The 27,151-nt window shown below is 42.6% G+C and overlaps 2 protein-coding genes across 3 annotated transcripts in view; one reads left to right on the top strand and one right to left on the bottom strand.

The window, feature by feature from the left end:
• The window catches only part of gpx1b (glutathione peroxidase 1b), a 320,730-nt gene that overhangs the window by 163,654 nt on the left and 129,925 nt on the right, over positions 1-27,151 (bottom strand). The gene's annotated exons all lie outside the window — the stretch shown is intronic.
• Positions 1-27,151, top strand: part of grm2a (glutamate receptor, metabotropic 2a) — a gene marked incomplete at its 3' end in the record, with an annotated part of 58,693 nt that overhangs the window by 10,487 nt on the left and 21,055 nt on the right. For both annotated transcript variants that reach the window (XM_083972374.1, XM_083972375.1), the window contains exons 2-3: positions 22,508-22,849; positions 24,426-24,921. In XM_083972374.1, the coding sequence (XP_083828500.1) occupies positions 22,508-22,849; positions 24,426-24,921 (838 nt within the window). The remainder of the gene's footprint in view (positions 1-22,507; positions 22,850-24,425; positions 24,922-27,151) is intronic.

Raw genomic sequence — 27,151 nt, 5'->3', positions numbered from 1 at the left:
TCTGATAGTGGAGCAAGTTTTTCTTTCTTATTACAAACACGAAAAACTTGCTTTCACTGGCAGATTTTTCTACTTATTTCAAGTGAAAATTAGTTTGAAACAAGTGAAAATGATCTAAAAACAAGTTAAGTTTCAGGTGATGAGTCTTATTTTAAGTGGAAAGAGTTTAGTTTTGACAAGAAAGAAGACAAATATTCTTGGAAAGATGTAGAGTTTTTGCAGTGTGTGCAGCCGGGATCAAAACACATCCTCCTCCTCCTCTAGGTATCTAACACTTCACATCTCCACCTTGTTAAAGCTGTTGCCAGGCAACTAAATCTTAAGAAATAAACTAATAATGCTGCGATGCATACTGACTGACTGCACTGTATGCGTGTCTGCTGCTGCTGCCCTGCCCTGTGTGTGTGTGTGTGTGTGTGCGTGCGCTGCAGTGGGCCGTGTATGTATGTGTGATGCTGAGTGGAGCTAAGGACTGCTGCTGTGGGAATTGAGTGTTATTGCTGTGGAGGCTCAGAGAGACGGTCTTCTGGGAGGAGCAGATGGGCTTTTCATGTAGAAAAAGCCTGTGACATGTTGGAGAGTCGGCTGATATCTGCTGGACCAGGACACAACGCTCCGAGTTCTGCTGCTCTGTTGTCTGACTGAGAGCCCAGCTGTGTCTCCTCTCACTCTCACTCCTTCTCTCTCTTTATATCTCTCTCTTCCAAGCCTCTCGTCCATTCAACACTATGCTACGCAGCCACTAATCAAAATTAAAGCTTGAAGGGATAGTTCAACATTTTTGGCAAATTGGCCCATTGCCATAATCTCTAGGTAGCCTATAGGATGAATCTCCTTGTTGTTTACAACTACTTCCTGGTAGAAAACCAGCATGAGAACAACAGTGACGGACGAGAGTTTCACTATATTTATCTAATTTTTCATGTCACTATATCACCGTTTAGACTAATCTGATGTTTGTAAAGTTTATAAAACCAATGATTGGACAAACTTTACTATTTACCTGTGCAAATTTTTGTAACTAGTCATGGTTATCATAGATTAGCCGGGCTAACGGTTAGCTACCTGTTTAACTTTAATAACTCAGTGACTCAATAAACGCTCCATGAAAAAATATTTTCTCCAGCGGATATCTGAGTAACAACATGACTGAGCTAACTGGAGTAGTTTCATGTCGTGTCCCACAACGGGAGGGTTTTAACAGCTGACGTCCTGCTGTTAGCTTAGTTACCGCCGTTAGCTTAGCTACCGTTAGCTGTCCCTGTCAGCTGAGCCACTGATGCTTTCTAGACACTGATTCCCCAAAACTGAATAAATACAACACATAGCAACACAAAACACACACACACAGAAATAGTAATGTTTCTTCAATCATTTCAGATTTGTCTAAACGGTGATAGAGCGTGAAAAATATGATATATAGCTAAACTCTTGTTCGTTACTATTGATCTCGTTCAAATTACGTGCTGGTTTTCTACCCGGAAGTAGAATGTAAATAACAAGGAGATTCGGTCTATAGTCATAGCAGTAGGTTCGATTTTCATGAATAAATAACAGGAGAAGTTAGACAATGTCCCTTTAATGTAGAGCTCTTCTCTCTGGTTGATGAAGCAGTTACTTCCAGCTCTGTTGTTCATCATGTGTCAGAGTTTGTTCAGTTCATTATTGAAGTGAACTGATGATAAAAGCAGCTCGATGCTAAAGACTCAATAAAAACACTGTGAAGCTTCGATTCTCTTCCCACGTCCGTGTTGTTTTTAAATGAGCCAAAGTGAAACTGCTCCCTCAAGAGAAATGTTGAAACACATCATCACTTTATTGGCTCTTTTAAGAATGAAATATTTTCCTTTTATTCAGAGTTTGAATCTGACTCCAGCTTTGGCTTAATCTTAAAGTTGTGAGCTGCACATTCACCACACTATGAGATAATAACACAACGTTACCACACAGAGTTGTTTTAGAGGGAAATTCATGCAAAACCACTGATGCACGTCTTTGCATTTACCTCTAAAACAACTCTCTCTCACCATGGTGACAGCAGCTGTCAAGGCAAAATGTCAAACGTTCTGTTATTGAGACAAAATCTGATAAAACATAAATTGCATCTTGACAGCATGGAAATGTTGGTGATTTGTTTTTAACGACAAGTGTTTTGCTTCATAAGAGAAAATCTGAGGTTTAAAAATGCCTCTCAGCAGAATTCAACATGTTCTCAAACATATTTACCAAACTTCATCGACTATGACTCCAAAATATTGTCTTTTTTTCACAAAGATTGAAAATGTATTTAGTAAGAATTGTCTGGTATGTGTTTATAGTCAAACGTTTTCATGCACTGTCGGCTCACCCAGACAGCAGCAGACACTGCACCGGATCCGGCTACAAGTCGAGAGATCCGCGTAGCAGTCACATCACCAAGCGCCTCTGACCCAGCTTTGCAACGAGTCTGGGTGGAGACTCATGCTGACAGCTGGCTGACAGTCATAAACATTCGTTCGGCTCGAATCCGTTTCGGCACCGCAGCCCAGATGCGCTGAAATTCAAATTTTTAACTGTCCTTTTTTTTTTTTTTTTAATCACTTCAAATTTTAACTGTCCATTTTTTTAACCACTTCGACGGGAGCGCAGCACAGAGCGGACTGCGGAGCGACAGGACACAGGCGGAGTTCTTGGTAAGTAAGTTAGGCTACAGTCACTATTAAAATAATGGTAGAAGCGTTGTTGTATATACATGTACATTTTTTTTAATCAAGGATTTCAGCGTTTTTGTATAATATAGCCTAGCTAGCTACTATGATAATATTCTTGTCAGACATGTAGCATGGCTAAGATATGCTAATGTGGCTCCAGGAGCTAAGTTACTAACTTAGTGGTAGTTTCTCCTTTTGTCTCATGTTTTCTCTCGCTCAGTTTGACTGTTGTAGTGGAAACCGGGGATTTTACCACTTTATTTTCACTCCGTAGTAACATTTTAGCAAGCGGCTAACTGGTAGCGTTAGCCACCGGTGTAGGTACCAAATGTGGGGGCTCCGAGCTGCCAAAACCGTTTTGACTAATGATGTTTGTTAAGTCTATAAAACGAATTATTGAACAAACATTACTATTTCTGTGTGCACGTTTTTGTAATTACTCATGGTTATCGCAGTTGTTAGCTTTGCTGCTGCTGACAGCTAAGTTAACAGCAGCAGCAAACTAACATCAGGACGTTAGCTGTCAAATCCCTCCCGTTTTGATTATGATACGGCCGATGTCTATCAACAATTAGCCTAGAGTAAAAAACCGAGGCTCTGTTTATACGTTAATATAATACATCCATGGTTTATACGTACGCGGTTATTATTTTTTAAAAACTTAGACATTAACCATCGTTTGCACCCTTCGTTTAGATGCAAAGGGCCCTGAAAACGATTCTTTCTAAAAACTCCGGCCAGAGTGGAGATATTGGAAAACTCTGTTTGCATGTTCACTTACTTGTCCATATACTTGGTTTTTCATTCTTCGTTTTCACATATTTATTTCCAGAACAGTAAAACATTTTTTTTAGTCCAAATAGTCAAACAGATCCATTTTTTTGTTTTCCTGATCAATATTTCCCCCCTTAATACATGGATTGTAGTGGTTGCCAGTGGTTTCATTTCTTAAAAACCATCACAGAGTTTTTAAAAAGTCCCATTTCATGATTTGCTCTCTTTTCAGTAAGCCTGTGAATATTCTCATTTGTCCAGGTCATAGTTATCTCAAGGAAATTTAAGTCAAAAGCAACTGGACTTGGTTATTTGTCTAGGAAGACGTTTCACCTCTCATCCAAGAGGCTTCATCAGTGCATCTGACCAGGCTGGGACTGGTCCGACCAGTAACCAAATAACCAAGTTCAGTTGCATTTGATTTAAATTTCCTTGAGATCTCTTTTCAGTGTTTCCTCTCTATTTTTCAGATTCTGTGAAACTGACACAAAATTAGTCAATAAAATAGAAATTATGCACTTTATCATGATTAATATGTTGCATATCGTACAAAACTGATTTCCCACTCTTGTGAATAGTGGGTTTTTTTCTGTGTCACTCTGTGACCTAATACTGAAGATATACTTCATATGGGCACCTTCTATGTAGAGACTTGAAACATCATCCAGCTCCAGCAGAAATAATAGAACTCTACCCTTCCCTCCTCTCTTCTCTTCTCTAGTGCAAATCACACTGCTACTTCCTGCTCCACCACTTCTCCTCTGACCACCCAAACTGTCACGTAAGTTAACTGTGGTTTTAATTCTGTTGCACTTTGTTTAACCAAATTCCATAAAGCTTTGTTAAAATATTTGTGGTGTTTAGTATTTATAGAAATAAAATGAATAGCCGGAGAGCTTCTTTATGCCTCAGTCTACGCGCTTTATTCATTCTTCTTCGACTCTGCTTACAGCAACCACAACTGCAGTGTAACACACATTCCTGCAGCGCCCCCTATGTTCACATCTGCATTATAGCACGACACAACATTTCCCTTTTCCTTGAAGGAATTACTTTCACAGACTGATTAAATGAAGCATTTTTTTTTCAACAGCATTCTGTAACAATAACAAATATCAACTGCCGTAAGTATCATAAATGAGTATGAAACTTAATAAGTATCACTTATCTTCTTTCACAGGATATGTAAGATTAAACAAATGTACATTCACCTTTTGTTTTTTTGTATTCACATCATGTGATTTTTAACTAAATGATATGCACTATATGAAATGTTTAACCACTATCAAACATAACATTATTTTAACTCAGTTCTCAGCATCACATGAATTAACAGTAGCAAATCATTGTAACAGTATGGAACCCTTATTTGCATCAGTCATTACTGTATCAACATTTCTATTTTTATATTTCAAAGGAACAGTATCAGAACATTTTCCTTTTTTATAAGGAACCATGTATCAGTGATTCAGTCGTGTACTCCTTTATCTAATGAAACCTGTTAACCATTGGGGTGTATTTCTTGTTCTCTGGCTCCGTCTTGGGCCTAGCTCTTGGACATTAGGGTGTACATTCTCAGGCACCATAAAACCATCAAAAGCAGTGTCATTGTCTATACCAGTGGAGGTCAGAGCTCCTTTGGGAAAGGATGCCAGCTTGGATGCGTTCCATTTCCGACCATCACTGAGCAGGTAAGTGTTAGGTCCTACTTTCTTGATGACAGTCCGGGGTTCTGTGAATCTGGATGATCCCTTTGGAACATGTTCAGGTCTCCGGACACGCACTGTATCATTTACTTGGAACATAGGTACTTTTGCACCGACCTTTCTGTCTGTGTACTCTTTGCTCTTTTGTTGCTTTTGTTTTACTGTCTCTTCCACTTGTGCGTGTGTCTTGATGTTGTGGGAGACAGGGAGTACATGTAGTTTTGTGCGCATCTTTCTGTGTCTCAGCAACTCAAATGGCGTAGCTCCTGTTGTAGCATGTTGTGTGGCACGATAGTTCTGTAAGAACTCTGTTACAGTTTGTTTCCATGGTCTGTGCATTTTGTCAGCTGTCTGTAAACACTCTTTAAGCACTCTGTTGAACCTCTCGATGGCTCCATTAGCTCTTGGATAATATACACTAGAGCGCAGGTGCTTTATCTCTCTCTCCCTCAGAAAATTGGCAAATGCATGGGAGGTGAACTGACAACCATTATCAGAAACTAGGTAGGAAGGATTTCCTTCACGGCTGAACACAGTGGTCAAAAACTGAATAACAACTTCAGCAGTGACAGTAGGAGCAAAGGCTACCTCAGGCCACTTACTATAGTAATCAATCAGAGTTATAGCAAAGCGACAGTCCCATGTAGCATGGTCAAAAGGACCTGTAATGTCAATCCCTACTTTTTCCCATGGTCCACTTGGAAGATCCACAGGTATGAGTGGTGCAGGTGTAGTTTTTGCAGTCTTATCAGTGTATTGGCATGACACACATGAAGCTATCATATTGTGTACATAATTGTCCATTTGTGGCCACCAATATAGCTCACGAAGTCTCTGCTTTGTACGTACCAGTCCTTGGTGTCCTTCATGTGCCAGATCTATCACTCTGGATCTGAGTGAAACAGGAACAACCAAGCGATCTGTGCCCCTCATGATGAGTGAGTTTTCAACGGCCAGTTCATCTCTCACATGGAAGTATGGAGCAAGTTCAGGCGTCACATTCTTCCGGCATTTGGGCCAGCCTGTCTGAATCTGACGTCTCAGCTGGGTCAGTTCAGGGCATGTGTCACAGGCTGCAGTGAATTCTGGCAAGGAAACAGCATGTAGAGACTCGTGAAAGACAGCAGCGACCATGTCTGGTACCTCCGACGCATCTCCTGTAGTGGGAAGTGGAAGCCTGGAAAGACAGTCAGCTGTCACATTCAGTTTGCCTGGACGGTAGGTAACATCATACGTAAAACAAAGCAATCTGGCTGACCATCTGGCAATTCTCAATCCAGCACGACCAGTCCCTTTGGATGTGAGGAGAGATGTGAGTGCTTGGTGGTCAGTACGAAGCATGAAGTGACGTCCCCACAGGTAGGTTCTCCACTTCTCTACCGCCCAAACACATGCAAGAGCTTCACGTTCAATAGTAGAGTACTTTCTTTCAGCAGGGGAAAGAGTCCTGGAAGCAAAGGCAACAGTTCTCTCTGTGTTGTCTGGGTGGAGTTGAGTGAGTACAGCCCCCAGCCCGTAGTCAGAAGCATCAGTGGTCACTTGAGTAGGCAGTTCAGGGTCATAAAGTGCCAGGGCAGGGCTTTCAAGTATCAGTCTTTTGAGTTCAGCAAAACTGGACTCAGCTTCAGCCGTCCAGGTGAACTTCAGGTCAGTAGAGTCTTTGAGAGTGACACGTAATGGTTCAACCACAGTAGCAAAGTTGGGAATGAACTTACTGTACCACGATGCGAGACCAAGAAAGGATCTCAGGGAGACTGTGTCATGTGGGGCAGGCGCATGAGCCACTGCGCTGACTCGATCCTTGTCAGGGTGAAGTCCATCTTTGGATATGGTGTGTCCTAGGAAAGACAAAGATGTCTGCTTGAACTTACATTTACGCATGTTCAACTTGAGTCCCGCCTCATTCAAGGCATGCAGCACCCTCCGTAGGCTGGCATCGTGATCCTGCTGAGTGACACCATAACATATAATATCATCAAGGTAAGCTTGTACGCCTGGGAGGCCAGACAGTATGGTAGACATCATTTTTTGGAAAGCTGACGGAGCTGAAGCGAGGCCAAATGGAACACGACAGAAACGGAAAAGGCCCTCGTGTGTGATAAATGCAGTAATATCACGACTATCTGGGTGGAGCAACATTTGGTGATATGCAGAGGCAAGGTCAATGGTGGAAAACATAGTAGCCCCCCGCAGATTGGTGAGCAGTTCATCCATGTGTGGTAAGGGGTAGCAGTCACAGACAATTGATTTGTTTGGCTCTCTCAAGTCAACACACATACGAAGCTTTCCTCCACCTCGTCTCTGGGTGACAACGATGGGAGAGACCCATGGTGACGCATCAATGCGCTCGATGATGCCCCTGTCTTGTAGGTCTTTGAGCTCCTCAGTAACAGCCTGTCTCACTGAAAAAGGAAGCCTCCTCAGCTTCTGCTGAACTGGAATGGCATGTGGCATCAGCTGTATTTTGTGCACAAATCCTTTTGCACATCCAACTTCTTGTACCTGAGCCTCTGCAGCAATCAGTGGTGGTGCAACTGGTACTGCAGACTCAGGGTCAGGGCACACATTGGGTTTTGCAGCAGGAATTACTTTGTTACCCTCAATACACATATGCAGAGCAACAAACAGGTTTAACCCAAGCAAAGCAGCACCTGACTCAACAACCATAAATGAGCATTTAGCTGAATGTCCCTCATGAGTTATTGTTGCATGTAACTGTCCAATAACTTGTATTTTCTCTTTTGAGTATGTGCACAGGGTCACAGTAGGCTTAGCAAGTTCACATGTAGGAAAGAGGTTCTGGTATATGCTCACAGGAAGAATAGAAACAGATGAGCCCGTATCAACAATTAGCTCAACATCATGAGAATGTTCGTTAGCATCAACATGTACAGTACAGATAATCTTATCCTGCACAGCATCATTCATGTAAAGCACAGTCAGTTCGTTTATCAGTACCTCACGCACTTCTCTTTGGCCAGACCGACAAACTTTGGCAAAATGTCCCACTTTACCACAGGAGTTGCATGTGGCTTTGGTCGCAGGGCATGATGGCTTATTAGCCAAGTGGCTGGTAGATCCACAGCGGTAGCAGGAGCGACGTTTACCGGCATTTGGAGCTGTAGCAGGCGCGGTCCTCGGGGCCAGCTTCTTCTTTTCCCGCGGCCGGTTGTTCCGCGTCTGTGAGTGTGAGTGTATGGCTCTCACCGGTGCAGCAGCAGTGTTGTCAGAAAGGACGTCGGCGTTGCGTATTCCGGTCTCGATCTGCAGGGCTAATGTAGTAGCCTTAGCCAGGTTCAGGTCTGATTCCAGCAGCAGTCTGTCCCGTATGCGTGTATTGGCAACACGCTCTATCAGTTGATCACGAAGCATCTGCTCCTCCATATCTCCAAACTCACAAGCAGCAGCGAGTTGGCGTAGTGCAGCCAGAAACTCGTTTACCGTCTCATCCGGTCTCTGTGCTCTCTGTCGAAACTTGTGACGTTCCGCTATTACGTTAACTTTGGGAACGAAGTGCTTTTTTAGTCCTTCCACAGCTGCAGCGTAAGTATCACCTGTATCCGGTAAAGCGTAAAACAGTCTCTGTCCCTCTGTGCCAAGTGCATGGAGAAGAACGGCGCGTTTTCTAGCATCAGGCCAGCTATCCCCCGTAGCATTGATAACTAGCATGTAGTTCTCAAACATCTTCAACCACGTAGTAAAAGCGATAGCAGGTTCGCCTGGGCAAGGCATGAAAGGTGCAGGCAAAGGTACGGAAACGGCCATCCTCGTCGCCAAAATGTGGTGTTTAGTATTTATAGAAATAAAATGAATAGCCGGAGAGCTTCTTTATGCCTCAGTCTACGCGCTTTATTCATTCTTCTTCGACTCTGCTTACAGCAACCACAACTGCAGTGTAACACACATTCCTGCAGCGCCCCCTATGTTCACATCTGCATTATAGCACGACACAACAATATTGTCCTTCTTATTTTCTCTACAATTTAACAGCTTGGCTGGACCACTTGATGAGATGTTGGAAACCGCCTTGGAAGTGTTCATGCCCACTTTAAGAGCTGGCCGGTCTGGGAGGGAGCCAATTCCATGCACACATAAGTGTTGACTAATCCCTCACCTGATGCAATATTGAACTGATCATTTAAACTCTTACAATTCTGAATCCTATCAACAAAAATGTCACAGATGACCAAAGTCATTTATACAAGTGTAGTTTACTATTTCATACAAAACTGCATTGTAGGATTTAAGTGACAGAAATCAAAATGTTGAGTCGGTGGTTTCTGGACCATAACTTTTTGTGTGCTTTTCTTATTTTAAAGGGATAGTTCAACATTTTGGCAAATTGGCCCATTGCCATAATCGCTATAGTCATAGCAGTAGGTTCGTTACCTTTATTTGTCGGTGTAAGCTATTTTTAGAACGGAGGAGCGGAGCGGCAGGCTGTTCAGAGCTACACTATGGAGGCTAATGGAATTTCTTGGTTTCCCTCATCAAACTCATCAAATACAAAATCCCAAAACTCCAAAACGCTTTCGTGGACAAGTTGTGACCTGCACAATCACCACGCTATGAGATAATAATGGAACGTTACGAAACGGAGCCGTTTTCGAGGTAAATACAGAGTCTGCTTGCTGAAAAACTGTCCCTGAACGCAACGCGCATCAGCGGTTTTGCATGAATTTACCTCTAAAACAACTCTGTCTCGTAACGTTCTATTATTATCTCATAGCGTGGTGATTGTGCAGCTCACAACTTGTCCACGAAAGCGTTTTGGAGTTTTGGGATTTTGTATTTGATGAGTTTGATGAGGGAAACCAAGAAATTCCATTAGCCTCCATAGTGTAGCTCTGAACAGCCTGCCGCTCCGCTCCTCCGTTCTAAAAAATAGCTTACACCGACAAATAAAGGTAATGAACCTACTGCTATGACTATAGAGATTATGGCAATGGGCCAATTTGCCAAAATGTTGAACTATCCCTTTAATGTACTGCAGGGGCTGTGCGCGAGAACCATCTGGGGGGAAAGACAACAGACATGGAAATCAACCACCATGCCATCAGGTGGTTTAATTTGGCCTCCGACCGCGGGGTGGCTGTAGACAACAGTCACAACAAACTATATCCTCATTCTGGACTGTTGGACATGCTTGTGACTAAGTGCAGGTCAACTGTTCTCTAGGTAATGTTTGCTCTGTGGTTTGTGCTCAGCCTCAGCTTGCATGCGAGCTGTTTGGTGTTTTAAATGTACATTTAAGTCTGACAGAGAGAGCTGTTTTGTGTTTTCATGTACATGTAATTTTGACAAAGACCTGGTTGAGTTTTACATGTATGAAATTCTCACAAAGAGTGGTTTTGTGTTTTTATGTACATGTTCTGACAAAGAGCTGTTAGGGTTTTAAATGAACATAAGTCTTGACAGAGAGAGCTGTCCATGTACATGTAATTCTGACAAAGAGAGCTGTTTGGTTGGGTTAATGTAAACCTAATAATAAATTTTTTTTGAAGACAAACGTCCATTTCTTTGTGCTGTATGTGTATGCATTTGGCCCAGACCTAAAATATCAATAACGGATCTGTGCCAAATCCGAACCAAATGTCATTAGCTTTATTAATTATGCTGGGCCAGAACTGGCCCAAATCTGTTCCTGATTGTGCTGTATGTGGATCGCATTTGGCCCAGATGTAAAATTTGAATCACGGATTTGTGCCGGATCCGAACCAAATGTCATTGCTTTTTTGACTGTACTGGGCCACAACTGGCCCAAGTCCGTTCCAGATCAGTAATCCGTATCTTCGCCGGTATTGGGCCGTTGTGAAGAAAGACCCCGGTGCGGACCCGTTTGCCGGATCTGCACCGGATGTTACCCACAGTCTGGCCCAGATCTGCCACAGTGTCTTTTTGCTGTCTGGGCAGTTTTTCAAATAACAGAAAGCTGGGTGGTTTTTTTTGTAGAGGATGATCTGGAGATGCAAATTTGGTGTCAGTTGAGCAAAATGGTAACACTTTATAACAAATACACACTATTAAGCATTAGTTCAGCATTAATAAATACTGAATTCATCATTTATAACACATGAATATTCATTAATATGTAGTTTATAAGTGGTCATTAACCTCTTGGCGTAACGGTTAGCATTGTCGCCCGTGGTGCATGAGACCCAGGTTCGAATCCCACTCAGGGCAGGTCAGAACAACATCAGTCACACAAATACAGTTAGTGCTTATCAAAGATGAGTAAAACATTTATAACTGTATTTGTAAACTACATACTAATGATTATTCATGTGTTATAAATGATGAATTCAGTATTTATTAACTCTTAACTAATACTTAATAGTGTGTACTTGTTATAAAGTGTTACCATTTTGCTCAACTGACACTAAATTTGCTGCGACTACGTCTCCAGATTGTCCTCTACAAAAAAAACAACACTGGGATTTTTGATATTTGAAAAACTGAGCCGACAGTGAATGAAAACGTCCGACTATAAACACATACCAGACAGTTCTTACTAAAAACATTTTCAATCTATCTGAAAAAAATGACAATATTTTGGTGTGTACTTATTATAAAGTGTTACCAGCAAAATAGTTAGAGAAGAAAGGTCTAATATGTTTTTTTTAATAATAAATGTAGATGCTTGCTGTACCTCCCACAGTATAACATCTATTGTGTGGGTTGTTTCCTCCAGTATTCTTCTAATAAAAGCATGAAATGTGCTGCATCGTCAAAGCATCAGAGCCTTTTTTTTTCCATTTTTATTAAATTTTTCATCAACCTAGCAGAAAGTTCTGGACTCAAACACAGCGCTGGTCATCACTGTACCAATCTGTGAAGTTTTATTTTTATCTTCTTCTTTCTCTTTTGTTACTGTGTTATACAACCGGGCTGTTGGACTTGGTCGGACTCGGAGCACAGAAACAGCCGACAGTCCGACAGCTGAAAAGAACAATCCTGTTACTCAGCGTCTCCGTGTCAAATGCAGCTACTGGGTCCTAATCTGCTCAGCATCGCAGCCCGCAGTGCAAACACACACACACACACACACTGGGCCTCCTTTTAATTTCATTAATTAAATAAGATGCTGTCTGATGCATAATAATAATCCTGTGGTGACAGTGTGTGTGACTGTGGCCGCACGGCGCGGCTTAGATCTCAGACAGGCGATCAAGACAGGATGGACCACGTTTAATACACTGTAGTTTTACAATGATCAGACGTGTGTGTGTGTGTGTGCGTGTGTGTGTGTGTGTGTGTGTGTTCACAGAGTCAGTGTCAGAGTTCAATCCTTCTCTCATTTCCTGTCTTTAAATCTTAAAAAGACAAAAAGGCTGTGAACATTCAAATCATTCAAATCATAAAAAGACTAAAAATACATGAAACCGACCGTGAATATAAAATACCACTGATTATCTTATTGAATGAAGATAAGATAAAAAAAAAACTTTATTGATCCCACGGGGGAAATTCCCTTTGGGAAATTTTGGTTCCAGTTAGTGAGTTAGTTGCAGCACTGTGTGTTGAAAGAGAAGAAGAAAAAGAAGAAGACATTAAACATAAAACACAACTTAATTCTAACAAAAAGTAGTGCCAAATGTTAAATATCAATCAATACGGTCTAGCAAAGAAACTACAGTGTGCAAATAACAAATAAATGTGGTAAAGATGTACAAAAGTAGCAGTAGTTGGTTGCATTATCTTAAGTGAATTATTAATGAAATGACCAAAATGAGATGTTTCATATCAGATCCTGTTATGAGGATTATATTTAATTAACCACATCACTAAATGAACTACAGGCTGTTTGCCTTTTTAATTTTCCTTGTGCACACGTGTGTGTAATGACATGAGTTCAGTGTGTAACAGCAGAGACGGTGATGCACGGTGATGCTTCTTTACAACCTGCAGCCGCGGGCACGACGACACAAAGAGCTGAACCGTATGAACGATCGATGCAAAGCTTCTGTTTTAATGTCTGCGTTAACACGTCAATATCGTTCTTCTTAAAGCGTCAATTTTTAACGTCTTAACACATTTGAACCATCAAAGCTTCCTACTGTTGGTTGGTGTCAATATGCTCGCCCCTTTTGGACGTAGACTGTATGTATGAGTCTTACGTCTTCAGGCAGCAAAGAATTAACACGTCAATTTTTAACGTGCTAAGACGTCAATTTTTAAAGTCTTAAGACATTTGGACCATGAAAGCTTCCTACGATTGGTTGGTGTCAATATTCTCCTTAGACCCTCACATCGACTGAGGATCAACTCCCAATAAAAAACAGGAGAAACCTCGAATGAGAGACAGAGGAGAGATCCCTGTGTAACATATCTGTGTCTCCCCCTGCAGTTCTCATACATACAGTCGATGTCAAAAAGGGGGCCGGCATATTGACACCAACCAATCGTAGGAAGCTTTTATGGTCCAAACGTCCATTCACGACCATTCACACTGGTGCCAATGTGAATATGCGACAGCTGCAACAAGTATAAACCAAAGTTTGGCTGCGTTGGTTCTTCGCCTCCACGTCACGTCTTAAAACCCTAAAACACAACTACTCATTGATTCTTCCTCACGTATTCAACAGCAGCTTGTTTACATCAGCCAAAGCTGCTGTCGTCTTGTTACCAACTCTACAACCTCCAACACAGCAGATCAATATCCAATCAATATCTGATCAATATCTGATCACTGTCCTGACAGCCGAGTTGTTTGTCGATGTTTTACATGTGTCGTTGTCTTTGTAATGTTTGTCATGTGTCCTTTTGTCAAACGAGATAAAGTGCTGAGAGACACAGGTTGTTGATATTATTGTCATGGTGATGTGTATGTGTAGGGTTGTGACGTACCTCCTTTCCACGCAACATGTTTGGTTGGTGCGTTCATTTGCCACTGTGTTATAACATTCACGGTCTGTGTGAAAGGACTCGTGATGAAAACCAGAGTTTGAAAAAGAAATCGACATGTGAATTCCTCCCAAGAAAAACCCGTCCCCGCGGTGAAAGGACGTACAACATTGACGTGTTAACACCAACGTTAAAGAGACGTTTGGACCAAACAGCGTTCCATAGAACCACAGTGTTTCAGGATCTAGACTTCCTCTGATTCTCCGTCCTGTGGCTGGTGTGGATTATTCCTGCAGCGCTTCTTGTCCTCTACTCTCCTAATCTCCAGACCTCCTCTGTGCTGCTGCAGCCAGGTGGCAGAGGCACGGCACTCTAAATAATTAGTGTTTGACATGATGAAGAAGAAGATCATACGTGATCAAAAAGGAAGAAACACTGTCACTGTCATGATGTCTATAGACCCAGAGCCCACGCTGGCTCCATGTGGGCGCTCCGATATCGACTGCAGCTCTCTGCTCTCACTCTGTCAGTCACAGGCTGTGGTAGGTTCTTCATATATATAAACCAGCTGAACATCTATATAATGATTTCTAATAAGCCTTTTGTATTAGAGACTCGTCTGGCACTTTACGCTCTTTACAACCTCCATAAGCCTTGTAAATGGATTACCAACCTGGCTGAGCGCTGCACAAGACTGACTCACTCACTGTCAGTTCATCTCACTGCTGAGGAAACAAGCTGCATTTCTCTCTTTATACATCTGTAGCTGTAGCTGCTACATCCATCCATCCATCCATCCATCCATCCACCATCCATCCATCCATCCATCCATCCATCCATCCATCCATCCTTCCATCCATCCATCCATCCATCCATCCATCCATCCATCCATCCATCCTTCCATCCATCCATCCATCCATCCATCCATCCATCCATCCTTCCATCCATCCATCCATCCATCCTTCCATCCATCCATCCATCCATCCATCCATCCATCCATCCATCCATCCATCCATCCATCGGACCACAATGGAAATAAGCCTTTGGGCTTTATTGTGTTTTTAATCCTTTTGAACACTTGTTATATTGTTCAATAAAGTTTTCAATCAATCAATCAGTCAATCAATCAATCAATCAATCAATCAATCAATCAATCAATCAATCAATCAATCAATCAATCAATCAATCAATCAATCAATCAATCATCCATCCATCCATCCTTCTACCCATCCATCCATCCATCCATCCATCCATCCATCCATCCATCCATCTATCCTTCCATCCATCCTTCTACCATCAATCTACCCATCCATCCATCCATCCATCTATATACCCATCCATCCGTCCATCCATCCATCCATCCATCCATCCATCCATCCATCCATCCATCCATCTGTCCATCCATCCATCCATCCATCCATCCATCCATCCATCCATCCATCCATCCAAACTGGAGTAATTACTCATTTTGATGTCTCACTTTACTTTAGGTACATAAAAAGGGTATCTAGTGATTAAATAATAGTTAGTTCCTCATTACTTCCTCAGTAACTACTCTAATTGTGTGTACCTTATTGTGAAGTTTTACCGATAAATCTTTAAAAGTGATGTAAAATTCTGCTCTCATGTGGAATGGCAGGTTGTTCCATGGAGTTGGGGTCAGAACTGAAAAGGTTCTGTCACTTTTACCTTTCAGTTTTGTATTGGGGCAGAACAGCAGCAGCTGGTTGTTTGACCTCGGTGCTCTGGGCTGCTGTGTGAGGCTTGATGAGGTCAGATAGAGCAGGTGGGGCTATTGTCCATAAACATTAAAGGGACAACGAGGAGTTTCTCCATCGGCAGAACGAAAAATTCCGCGACTATAAAAAAGTCTCATATTAATGTGGATGAATCTCCGTTACCACTTGTTAATGGTCCATTTTAGATAAATCTATGGTTTTGTCTCTATGGTTATCTTGTTATTATTAGTGGTGGTGGAAATGCTGGGCGAGCCGACCAGCGTTTCTTTACTTTCGGTTTCGTGGCGAGTCATGAGAATAACGCCGCCGAATCTCCGTTTATGGTGGGAACTACGACGGTATGTGATCGTCTTCCAACCTCTGACTTTACAGGGGTTAAAGTTCTCTGTCGCCACGACGGATTTCCGTCAATGGGAAAAATGAGGGGGGAAAAAAAGGCTACATGTGTTTTTGTTGCTGTTGACGTCGGCATGAACGGACCTCTTGGTCCGAGTGGCCACGGTCTGAGTGGACTTGGCGGCGCGCATTCGGTTTCGGTTTCGTTTTTCTTTCTTTCTTTTTTTCGTGCATGTCCGCGGTGCACCGCTACACGGACATGCCCCCCTCCCCATAGCAGAGGAAACGGGCCCTTGAATGGCTGGTCCAGACTCCTAGATTTAAAATATGAGACTTGTTTTTGCTCCCCACTAGACCAGTTCTGAGTTCAGTTTCAGTTTTAACACTCCAGCCATTCTTGCCTTGTTGCCTTACAATGATAGGAACCTTAGTCAGTACTCAATGTGCATTTTTATGTGAAACAAATGTTCACTTAATGTTCTTCTCAGAGTACACCAGAATGCTTCATTTATGTGTTAAAATCACATTTTTTTCTGGGGGGGAATGCCCCCAGATCCCCCTAACAGCAGCTTGCAAAAGGTTGAGAACTCCTGGGCTAAGGCATACACACTGTACTCCATATGAAAATATTTGGGAAGAAAGTTAACTGTGTGGCAAAAAGCGTATAGAGGGGATTATGATTTAGCCTGAAAAAAAATTTCAGTCAAAAGATTTTTTTTTGCTTTAACCCATGGACTTTAATTCTTGATTGAATTTCACGGTGCGCGGAGGCTCATAAATGTAGTGTGGAAACTTCGCTTTTCCAAAACTCCTCGTTGTCCCTTTGAGATAAAGATTCACACCTCCTGATGGGAGAGTAACAATGGTTTCTTCTTCACAACGTGTTACCCAGTGATGGTGACCGATGTCCTCTAACTCTACAGTCTGGAGAGTGAGATTTACGACGCAAAAGCAGGGACCATGGCCTCGTCTTGGTCCGGGGCAGATAACTGTCTCTTTCTCTGTCAGTGTATCTAAGAAAAAGAGGCATCTAGTTCTTAGATCTCAAGTATATAAACACAGAGGGGTTGACCTTTAACCACACAAACTAACATAGGGGAGTGAAATTCTTCCCCAACACCGGGGAAATGTGGTCAAGCTGTATTTTTTTTTTAAACCTGCCAACCGTCTGGCTGCTGCGTTCTGGACGACCAGCAGGTGGCGGTGCAACAGAGAGAGAAGTACAGCAATCCAAACAACAGAGGCTTCCTGACGTCAGCCACAGGTTTCTAAAGAAGCTCAGTGTTTCCACCTGACTCCACCACAGTCCTGGTTCATCTAAAGAAACAGGCGGAGGTCAGGTGTGTGTGAACATGGCAGCTTGTACCAGGTGTGTGTTCAGATCTTTGAGCCTCATGGAGGAGGACATAAACCTCAGCAGCAGGCTGTAAATGTCTAACTGTCGTCTCCGACCTTATTAAAGAGGAACTCTTTAGGATTTCCACCTTAACTCTGCTCCATGTGTCCTAATGACGCTTTTCCACTACACTTTCACGGCACGGCACGGCTCAGCTCGGTAAAGGAGCTTTTCCACTACAGCTGAGTTCTTCTAGTTCCTCCTCAGCGGGGGCGATCGCGGGGCCGCATTGTCCATCTCTCTTTTTTCTATCCGCTCGTCAGCTCCAAACTCACTGGTCTGCTCCTCGTTAACACAGTGGTTTTAAACACAGTAACATTTAACTCAGGTGAATGAACAACAACAGTCTGATACAGATCAGCTGGAGCTGTTGCCGCTGTGGTTTTGAAATTTCCGGGTTTGATTCTCATGTCGGACGTAGCGCTGCACTCCTCCAGTGACAACGCTCTGTCCAATCAGCAGAAGGCAGTCGGCTGACGTCACGTTGTAGTATCGCTTCGGCTGCTTGGAACCAGGGCCGAGGAGGAACTAAAAATGGTACCTGGTACCAGGTACTAGGGCTGGTGGAAAAGCAGAAAAAGCGGGCCGTGCCGCACCAGTGGTAAAGCGCCATTAGCTCCAGCTCCAGAGTCCTAGTGCTGGTTAAATAAACGTAACACGCCCCGTTACCCGTAATCTCTTGTTTATGACAGATAAGACTACACACATGGTAACATGTGTGGCAACTGGCAAGGTGAAGACAGCCCGGGCGGGGTTTGAACCCACACCTCCCAGGTAAGAGTCGTGTGCGCACCAACTGGTTAGCGCGCATGACACTTACCCGGGATTCTGGGGTTCCAAGCCTGCCCGGGCCCTATATACCTTGAGTTGCCACACGTGGTAGATGATAAATAGCACCGCTCCATGGATTGATTTCTCACCGGCTTCGTTGGAAACAAATGCACATGGAGGAGAGGAGGGTTAGAGACACAGAGGAGGAGACACCACACTTGCAGAGTTGAGGTTTAAAAAAAAACTAGAGGAAAAGAGTTCAGGGTGATTTGATGAATGTCACATTTTGATATATGATATAATAAATGTTAATAATATTGCCATTGTTGCTGGTATTTTCAGTGCATTTAGTTTTAGATCTTATAAAGAGGAGAGTCGTGTGGACTGTAAATACACTTATAAAAGCTGAGGGCTCTTGAATGATAATATATATCTCTGAGTCTGAGAGACTCGGTGAATCCAGGCTGCTCAAAGTTCATACAATTAAATCTGAGATGTATTCATATGCAAATACGAAGGAATTATGGAGAGGAGCCTCTGAGACACTGTCACAATGGGAACTGGTTTTGCATTTTTAAATCGAATGAAGAAAGTAGGAATAATGAATCAGAGAGTGTTTGTGTGTCACTTGCCTCTTTAGATCAGACTCAGACTCTTCGCAGCGCTGCCAGATGTTGCTGCACATGTGTAGCCGAGCTGTGAGGAGAGGGAGGAAGACGAGTCTCCACAGCCGACCCGACACTCTCGGGGGAAACGGCCTCTGACCTGATGTGGAGATGCTCACTCATGTGTTGCTCTCTCACAGATGAGTCAGACACAGTTGTAATGTTGAGCTGGTAAATTAGTTCATTGTTCGGGGGAGTGGTAAAAAAGAAGCACAGCCCGGTCGCTCTGGATTGAGCTGCTGCGTTTCATCTTTGTGTCAGACGGCTGCTCATTAATTCCAATAAATCTAGTGGTCTGGAAATCACTGACATTGGCTCATTTAATCTTCATCTCTCTGATCCTGCAGAATAACAAAGATCCCATGATTAAAATCCACCGAGGCACATCATACTATGTACTGTAATGTCTCACTGAGTTCCCCTGTTTGTCTCTGTGCTGGTGTGTTCGCTGCATGTCTGACATGTGCAGCAGTGAACCCACTTTCTTTCTTATTTACCTCCTTTATATTATGTTGCCTTCCTTCGCTGCCCCTCAGTGATGCTGCTTGTAAATGCTCAACCTCCGTCTTCTGCAGAAACAGCAGCATTAGCATAATGTGAAGTAATCTGTAGTGATAACAGCATTACATTTGTTCAGGGCACTTGACAGAAGACTGTGGTGGAGTTGGCCCACGTCATGCAGCTCTGTAACGTGCAACAGATCCTTTTACTTCAGCCCCAATATGACAAAACAGGAATTACACTGCAAAAACTCAAAATCTTTCCAAGAATATTTGTCTTATTTCTTGTCAAAATGTCTCATTTCTAGTCAAAACTAATCTCTTTCCACTTAAAATAAGACTCATCACCTAAAAATTAACTTGTTTTTAGATCATTTTCACTTGTTTCAAACTAATTTTCACTTGAAATAAGTAGAAAAATCTGCCAGTGAAAGCAAGTTTTTTGTGCTTGTAATAAAGAAGAAAAACTTGCTCCACTATCAGATTTTTCTACTGAAAATCTGCTTGAAAGAAGTAAAAAGTGTCTAAAAACAAGCTGCTTTTTTAAAAAAATGTATAACTATGTATGTATATGTATAAATATACATATTTTAGGTATAATGAGATTTGTTTTGACTAGAAATGACATTTTGACTAGAAATAAGACTGGTAAGATATTGAGTTTTTGCAGTGCGGCGGCTTCACACTGCGCCACACGGCCGCCGTCAGCCCTCTGACCTCTGATGTCACTCAGGTGTAATGTCAGGAGACCAATCAGTGAGTCCCGTGTGCTGGACATGATCCTGCACTGCAAAAACTCAAAATCTTTCCAAGAATATTTGTCTTATTTCTTGTCAAAATGTCTCAATTTTAGTCAAAACTAATCTCTTTCCACTTAAAATAAGACTCATCACCTAAAAATTAACTTGTATTTAGATCATTTTCACTTGTTTCAAACTAATTTTCACTTGAAATAAGTAGAAAAATCTGCCAGTGAAAGCAAGTTTTTTGTGCTTGTAATAAGGAAGAAAAACTTGCTCCACTATCAGATTTTTCTACTTATTTCAAGTGAAAATCTGCTTGAAAGAAGTAAAAAGTGTCTAACAACAAGCTGCTTTTTAATATGATGAGTCTTATTTTAAGTAGAATGAGATTTGTTTTGACTAGAAATAAGACAAATATTCTTGGTAAGATGTAGAGTTTTTTACAGTGTATAAATTAAACTCAGAGTGGATGCATGAACATGAACATGAATATGAATTTATGAATCTTCCTCTCTGACTTTCTAAGGAATGACTCATTGGCATGCGCGCGGCGTTGCCATGGGTGAGCGGCTGGTGTGTGAGAGCCAAAAGTCAACCAGACCCAGGTCGGCGTTTCTTCTGACGGATCACACCGGTTCCCCTCAGGCCGCTGGAGCGCCTGAAGCCAGAGCACGGTGTCACGACACCCACACAGAACGACTAAAACCTCCAATGCTTTGTCTCCTGGTCTCCGTCCTTCAAGGGATAGTTCACCCAAAATTGAAATTTCTGGGCTGGGAGAAGTTTCAGAGTCCTCCGTGGCTTCTCTGAGTTACAGGGGGTCTCGGCGTAGCAGTGCATGTCCATATGACGGTTGCAAATGGATACCAACTGTCTTCGTAATAAAAAGACACACCAAAAAACATCCAAATACCTCCATGCTGCTCGTATGTAATGTCCGTCTTGTATTGAAGCCCCGACATGAGAAATTGTCCCGAAAAAAATTTAAAAAGTCTATATTTCAAGCTTGTTTTGTAGCAGAAGCTCCTCTTCCCGGTTCGTCCAAATTTGGGTGAACTATCCATTTAACCTCCTTCTGTCTGGCTACAGTGAAGTGTCTCTCCTCTGTGACCAGCAGCTGCAGCCACTGGCCGCTGCTGTAGGGACAGAACAGATGTGATTTATTGGTTTTTGTTGACACAGATGGGAGAAGATGAAGCTCCACAGACAAACTGCTCAGTGTTTAGCTGGATCCTCGGTCGGCGGCGGAGAGAAGCTGTGAAGGCCCAGCAGGGATCCACGGGGTGAAACTAATTGAATCTGCTGGGGAATGAACGTGCTGTGTAGCTGCTTCCATTCATTTAGCTGATGATGAGCAATTAAAACAATTCCCACGGTTGGCAGGTGTATGTTTGGTGTGAACTGTAATAAGTTAATAACCACTAATATGCGATGAATCATGATAGTGTGCATATGTGGAGCTGTGTGGAGCAGGACAACAGAGTGTGTTACCAGGGCCGACGTCAAAACCTTGAAGTTGATCACGGCGCTGGTTCCAGTAAAGGAAGTGAATGTGGTTTCTGCATTGTGTTTTGGATTTTGGAAGTTTCTGATCCTTCCAAGTTTAGTTCAGTGAGATAATCTCCACATATGAACTCCTTTTCTACCGTATCTGAAGCTTAATGCGATGTCCAGAAGTAAAAAGCTAACGTTAGGCTTTAACGGACTAGCTACTACACGGTCACATGACTCATTTTCCACGTCACTTTCACCGTTTAGACTAATCTGATGTTTGTAAAGTCTATAAAACCAATGATTGGACAAACATTACTATTTCTGTGTGCACGTTTTTGTAATAAGTCGTAAATTGGCAGGGCTAACCGTTAGCTGCTTAACTTTAATAACTCAGTGACTCAATAAACGCCTAACCCTCTCCAGCGGATATGTGAGTTACAACATGACTGAGCTAATGTCCTGGTGTTAGCTTAGCTACCGCCGTTAGCTTAGCTGCCGTTAGCTTAGCTACCACCGTTAGCTTAGCTACTGTTAGCTGTCCCTGTCAGCTGCAGCCACTGATGCTTTCTAGACACTGTGATTCCCCCAAACGGAATAAATACAACACCTAGCAACACAAAACACACAAATGTTTCTTAATTAATTTCAGATTTGTCTAAACGGTGATAGGCTGTAAAAACATGAGATATATAGGCTAGCTAAACTCTCGTTCGTTACTATGTTCTCATTCAAATGACGTGCTGGTTTTCTACCCGGAAGTAGAATGTAAACAACAAGGCGATTCGTTCTAGCCTACTGACTGTTGCCGTGGTAACAAGCAGAGTCTCTGTGCTGTCCTTGCTCCCCCAGGTGGCCAACCTGCTGCGACTCTTCCAGATCCCTCAGATCAGCTACGCTTCCACCAGCGCCAAGCTCAGCGACAAGACGCGCTACGACTACTTCGCCCGCACCGTGCCGCCGGACTTCTACCAGGCCAAGGCCATGGCCGAGATCCTGCGCTACTTCAACTGGACCTACGTGTCCACGGTGGCGTCCGAGGGCGACTACGGCGAGACGGGCATCGACGCCTTCCAGCAGGAGGCGCGCGCCCGGCAGATCTGCATCGCCACCTCGGCCAAGGTGAGCCGCTCCATGAGCCGCTGGAGCTACGAGAACGTGATCCGCTCGCTGCAGCAGAAGTCCAACGCCAAGGTGGGGGCTCTGGAGGGGGTGGGAGTTTATAAGTTTTACTTCTTCTCACTACCTTTTCCAATATGTATTCTATTGTGGCTGTGTTCGAAATTGCCCCCTATCACGGATGTAGTGCACTACACTGCAAAAAAGCAAAATCTTTCCAAGAATATTTGTCTTATTTCTTGTCAAAATGTCTCGTTTCTAGTCAAAACTAATCTCTTTCCACTTAAAATAAGACTCATCACCTAAAAATTAACTTGTTTTTAAATCATTTTCACTTGCTTCAAACAAATTTTCACTTGAAATAAGTAGAAAAATCTGCCAGTGAAAGCAAGTTTTTTGTGTTTGTAATAAGAAAGAAAAACTTGCTCCACTATCAGATTTTTCTACTTATTTCAAATGAAAATCTGCTTGAAAGAAGTAAAAAGTGTCTAAAAACAAGCTGCTTTTTATGTGATGAGTCTTATTTTAAGTATAATTAGATTTGTTTTGACTAGAAATGACATTTTTACTAGAAATAAGACAAATAGTCTTGGTAAGATTTTGAGTTTTTGCAGTGTATATAGTGTGTTTAACATTTTGTAGTGTTGTTCGAATTCTCCGCGATTAATTTCATCCACTATGTAGTGGACGACAAAACACCCACAATGCACCGCAAAATTGAGTGAACAAGCGAAATTCTCCTCTCGTCGTTCCCTACATCGTGTAGCTACATGATAGTCACTATATCATATACATGATGTAGTGGATAGGGAGTGAGTGAGTGAGTGGATGATTTTGAACACAGCCTATATAGGACGAATCTCCTTGTTGTTTACAACTACTTCCTGGTAGAAAACCAGCATGACAACAATAGTGACGGACGAGAGTTTCACTATCTCATTTTTCATGTCACTATATCACCGTTTAGACTAATCTGATGTTTGTAAAGTTTATAAAACCAATGATTACTATTTATGTGTGCACATTTTTGTAATTAGTCATGGTTATCATAGATTAGCTGGGCTAACGGTTAGCTACCTGTTTAACTTTAATAACTCAGTGACTCAATAAACGCTCCATGAAAAAATATTTTCTCCAGCGGATATCTGAGTTCCAACATGACTGAGCTAACTGGAGTAGTTTCATGTCGTGTCCCACAACGGGAGGGTTTTAACAGCTGACGTCCTGCTGTTAGCTTAGCTATGGCAGTTAGCTTAGCTGCCATTAGCTGTCCCTGTCAGCTGAGCCACTGATGCTTTCTAGACACTGTGATTCCCCCAAACTGAATAAATACAACACATAGCAACACAAAACACACACACAGAAATAGTAATGTTTCTTCAATCATTTCAGATTTGTCTAAATGGTGATAGGGCGTGAAAAATATGATATATAGCTAAACTCTCGTTTGTTACTATTGATCTCATTCAGATTACAGCTGGTTTTCTACCCGGAAGTAGAATGTAAACAACAAGGAGATTCGGTCTATATCTCATGTTTAAATGTTTTGTCTTATTCTCTTTTTTATTATTTTATTTTCATATTCGAAATAAACACTTCAATCAATCAATCAATCAATCAATCAATCAATCAATCAATCAATCAATCCCAGGTGGTGATCCTGTTCACGCGCAGCGAGGACGCGCGGGAGCTGCTGGTGGCGGCCAACCGCATGAACGTCAGCTTCACCTGGGTGGCCAGCGACGGCTGGGGGGCGCAGGAGAGCGTGGTGCGGGGCAGCGAGGCCGTGGCCGACGGCGCCTTCACCATCGAGCTGGCGTCCTACCCCATCCCGCAGTTCAACGACTACTTCACCTCGCTGCACCCCTACAACAACACCAGGAACCCCTGGTTCAGGGAGTTCTGGGAGAACCAGTTCCAGTGCAGCCTCCAGGACCTGGGCTGCGGGAAGCACTCGCTCCGAGACGCGCCGTTCCAGCCCGAGTCCAAGATCATGTTCGTGGTGAACGCCGTCTACGCCATGGCAACGGCGCTGCACAACATGAGGCAGGCGCTCTGCCCCAACTCCACCAAGCTGTGTGAGGCGCTGAAGCCCGGCAACGGCAGGAAGTTCTACCGGGATTACATCCTCAAGGTCAAGTTTGATCGTGAGTAGTACACAGAGATGGACAGAATACTCCAATACCCCAGTAGCTACTTGAGTAAGAGTACAAATACTACCGGTCAAAATTTACTCCGTTACAAGTAAAAGTATCTCAGTCGACATGTTACTGCAGTAAGAGTAAAAAAGTACTTGCTTTTAAAGGTACTTACAGATGTTACTGGTTCAAAATTGCGGGGTTTTTCCTGCACTGCAGGATCGCGTGATCGCGTGACTTTTCACCACAACTGTTTTCCTCTAGGTGGCAGCACCGTACTAAATACTGCTCAGACGTTTTGGGGACAATGCTGACAGCCTGATAGCCGCGATTAGGAGTGGCGCTGTTCATGATACAGAATACAAGAGGATGAAAGGAGAACTAGCTGCAGACAGTAAATAATATAGTAGCCTCGTTTTTCAATGACAAAATGTAACGACGGCAGCTACAGTAGACTATAGCCCACGTCTCACTCTCTTTTTTCGGTCATCTGTCTCGTCATCTCCAAAATGTGTTTTTAAAATGAGCCAACTACAGTACTGTGCAGTAGTGCCGCAGATTTCTCACTCCGCACCTTGTTTGAGAGTGCAGCTGGATGATTTCTTGTGAATGAACGGGTCTGTGTCACTTTGGGGCTGGGCGATAAAACATAGGATAAATAACTTTCCCTCGATAGAAGACGCGGCCGATACAAAGTCTATAGGTTTAATTCATCCATTTTTTGACAGACAACACAAACAGCCAGTGATAATGAGAGTGGTGACACCGTCAGCCATGCAGCCGGCCTGGACTTTTTATTTTTAATTATGAAGGATCATCTGCGCAAGGCAAAGATGATAGCATCAACAAAACACGGCGTAACACACGCGGCTGTATGGGACAGGCTTTTATTTAATTCAGAACAAACCGCTTAGCAAAAATGGAAAATATAGTCTATAATAATTAATTGATCTGTTGTTTGGCCACTGTTTGAAAATAACCCGAATTATGAGCAAATAATCTGATCCAGAGCAGCAGTCATAATCAGACTTCTTCTAAATAAACCGCTCTAAATAACTTACTCTTCTTCTAAATAACCCTAAACCGCTCTGAGGCGAAACCAACTAACAGGGAGGAGTTGGAAGCAGCGATCCAGACATTTTGGATGGAGAAGCTGACCATCAGCGTCTGTAATAAGTACATCGATCATCTGGACAGTGTCATTGAGAAAGTTATAGAACTGAAGGGAGGAGCGACTGGCATGTGACCGTAATCGATATCCTGTCCTGGGGATGCTGTTTGTGTGCCTGCTGGTGACTGTAGCCTAATATAAAGCTGCTGTATATTTTAAATAAAGCTAGAGAAAAAAAATCTGGCATGAGTCAGTTCTTTGTTCTAAAGTTGTGGGAAATATACTAGAGACAAAAGAAGGGACACGCACATTAGGGCAGGTGACGTTATGTAAACAAACATTTTTATCATGTGATCAACAACTCACATGTCTATTCTCTTAGTTACATAGGCTATAATTTAACACATATGTTGGATGATCGCGCTGTTTTATAACTTTAAACGTATGTTGTTATTTGTCTCAAACGTCCCACCTATGCGGGTCGTTTGAGACAGAGGAGGGGCGGTTGAAACAGCATGTTTTAAACAGAAACTACTGACATTAGGCTACTCCCGTTATGAAGCTTATCTGTGAAACGTGCGCTGCTCAGAGACTGGGCAGAACGGTCCCACTTGCTTTCTCCCCGGCTACGTTGGTGGAGATCTCCCACACAGTAAAAGATTTAGGCAACACATTCTTCCAGCTGGCTGTTTTTCTTCCAGTTACAGAAAGTAGCCTATGTGCAAAGTACCGTATGAGACACATTAACATCTCTATTCATATAACGCCCATCGAAACAGCTGATTTACATGTCGGCCGTATGGCGATTGGCCATTCACGCGGCTTTGTTCTTGGTTTCGGCCAATCAGCTTATAAGCACATGGCTAATTATCAGCTTTCAACCAATCGCACTGTTTTAATGTGTGTGTGAAAGTTATTTTCTTTAGTTCATTTTCGTTTCTTTTGGATTTTTTTTTTTTTACAACAATGTATCAATATAATATTGTTTTCGTTTCATTTCGTTATAAAAATCAATCCCTTTTCTTTGAAACAATGAGACTGAGCAGCTAAAAACCAGACCAGTTCAACTGTAGCGATTTTCATAACACTATCGCTCCGGATCAGAGGTACTAAGATGCTGATTATTAA

The sequence above is a fragment of the Trachurus trachurus genome (genome assembly GCF_905171665.1).
Source record: "Trachurus trachurus genome assembly, chromosome: 5".
Lineage (NCBI taxonomy): Eukaryota > Metazoa > Chordata > Actinopteri > Carangiformes > Carangidae > Trachurus > Trachurus trachurus.
This window is presented reverse-complemented; position numbering and strand designations above follow the sequence as displayed.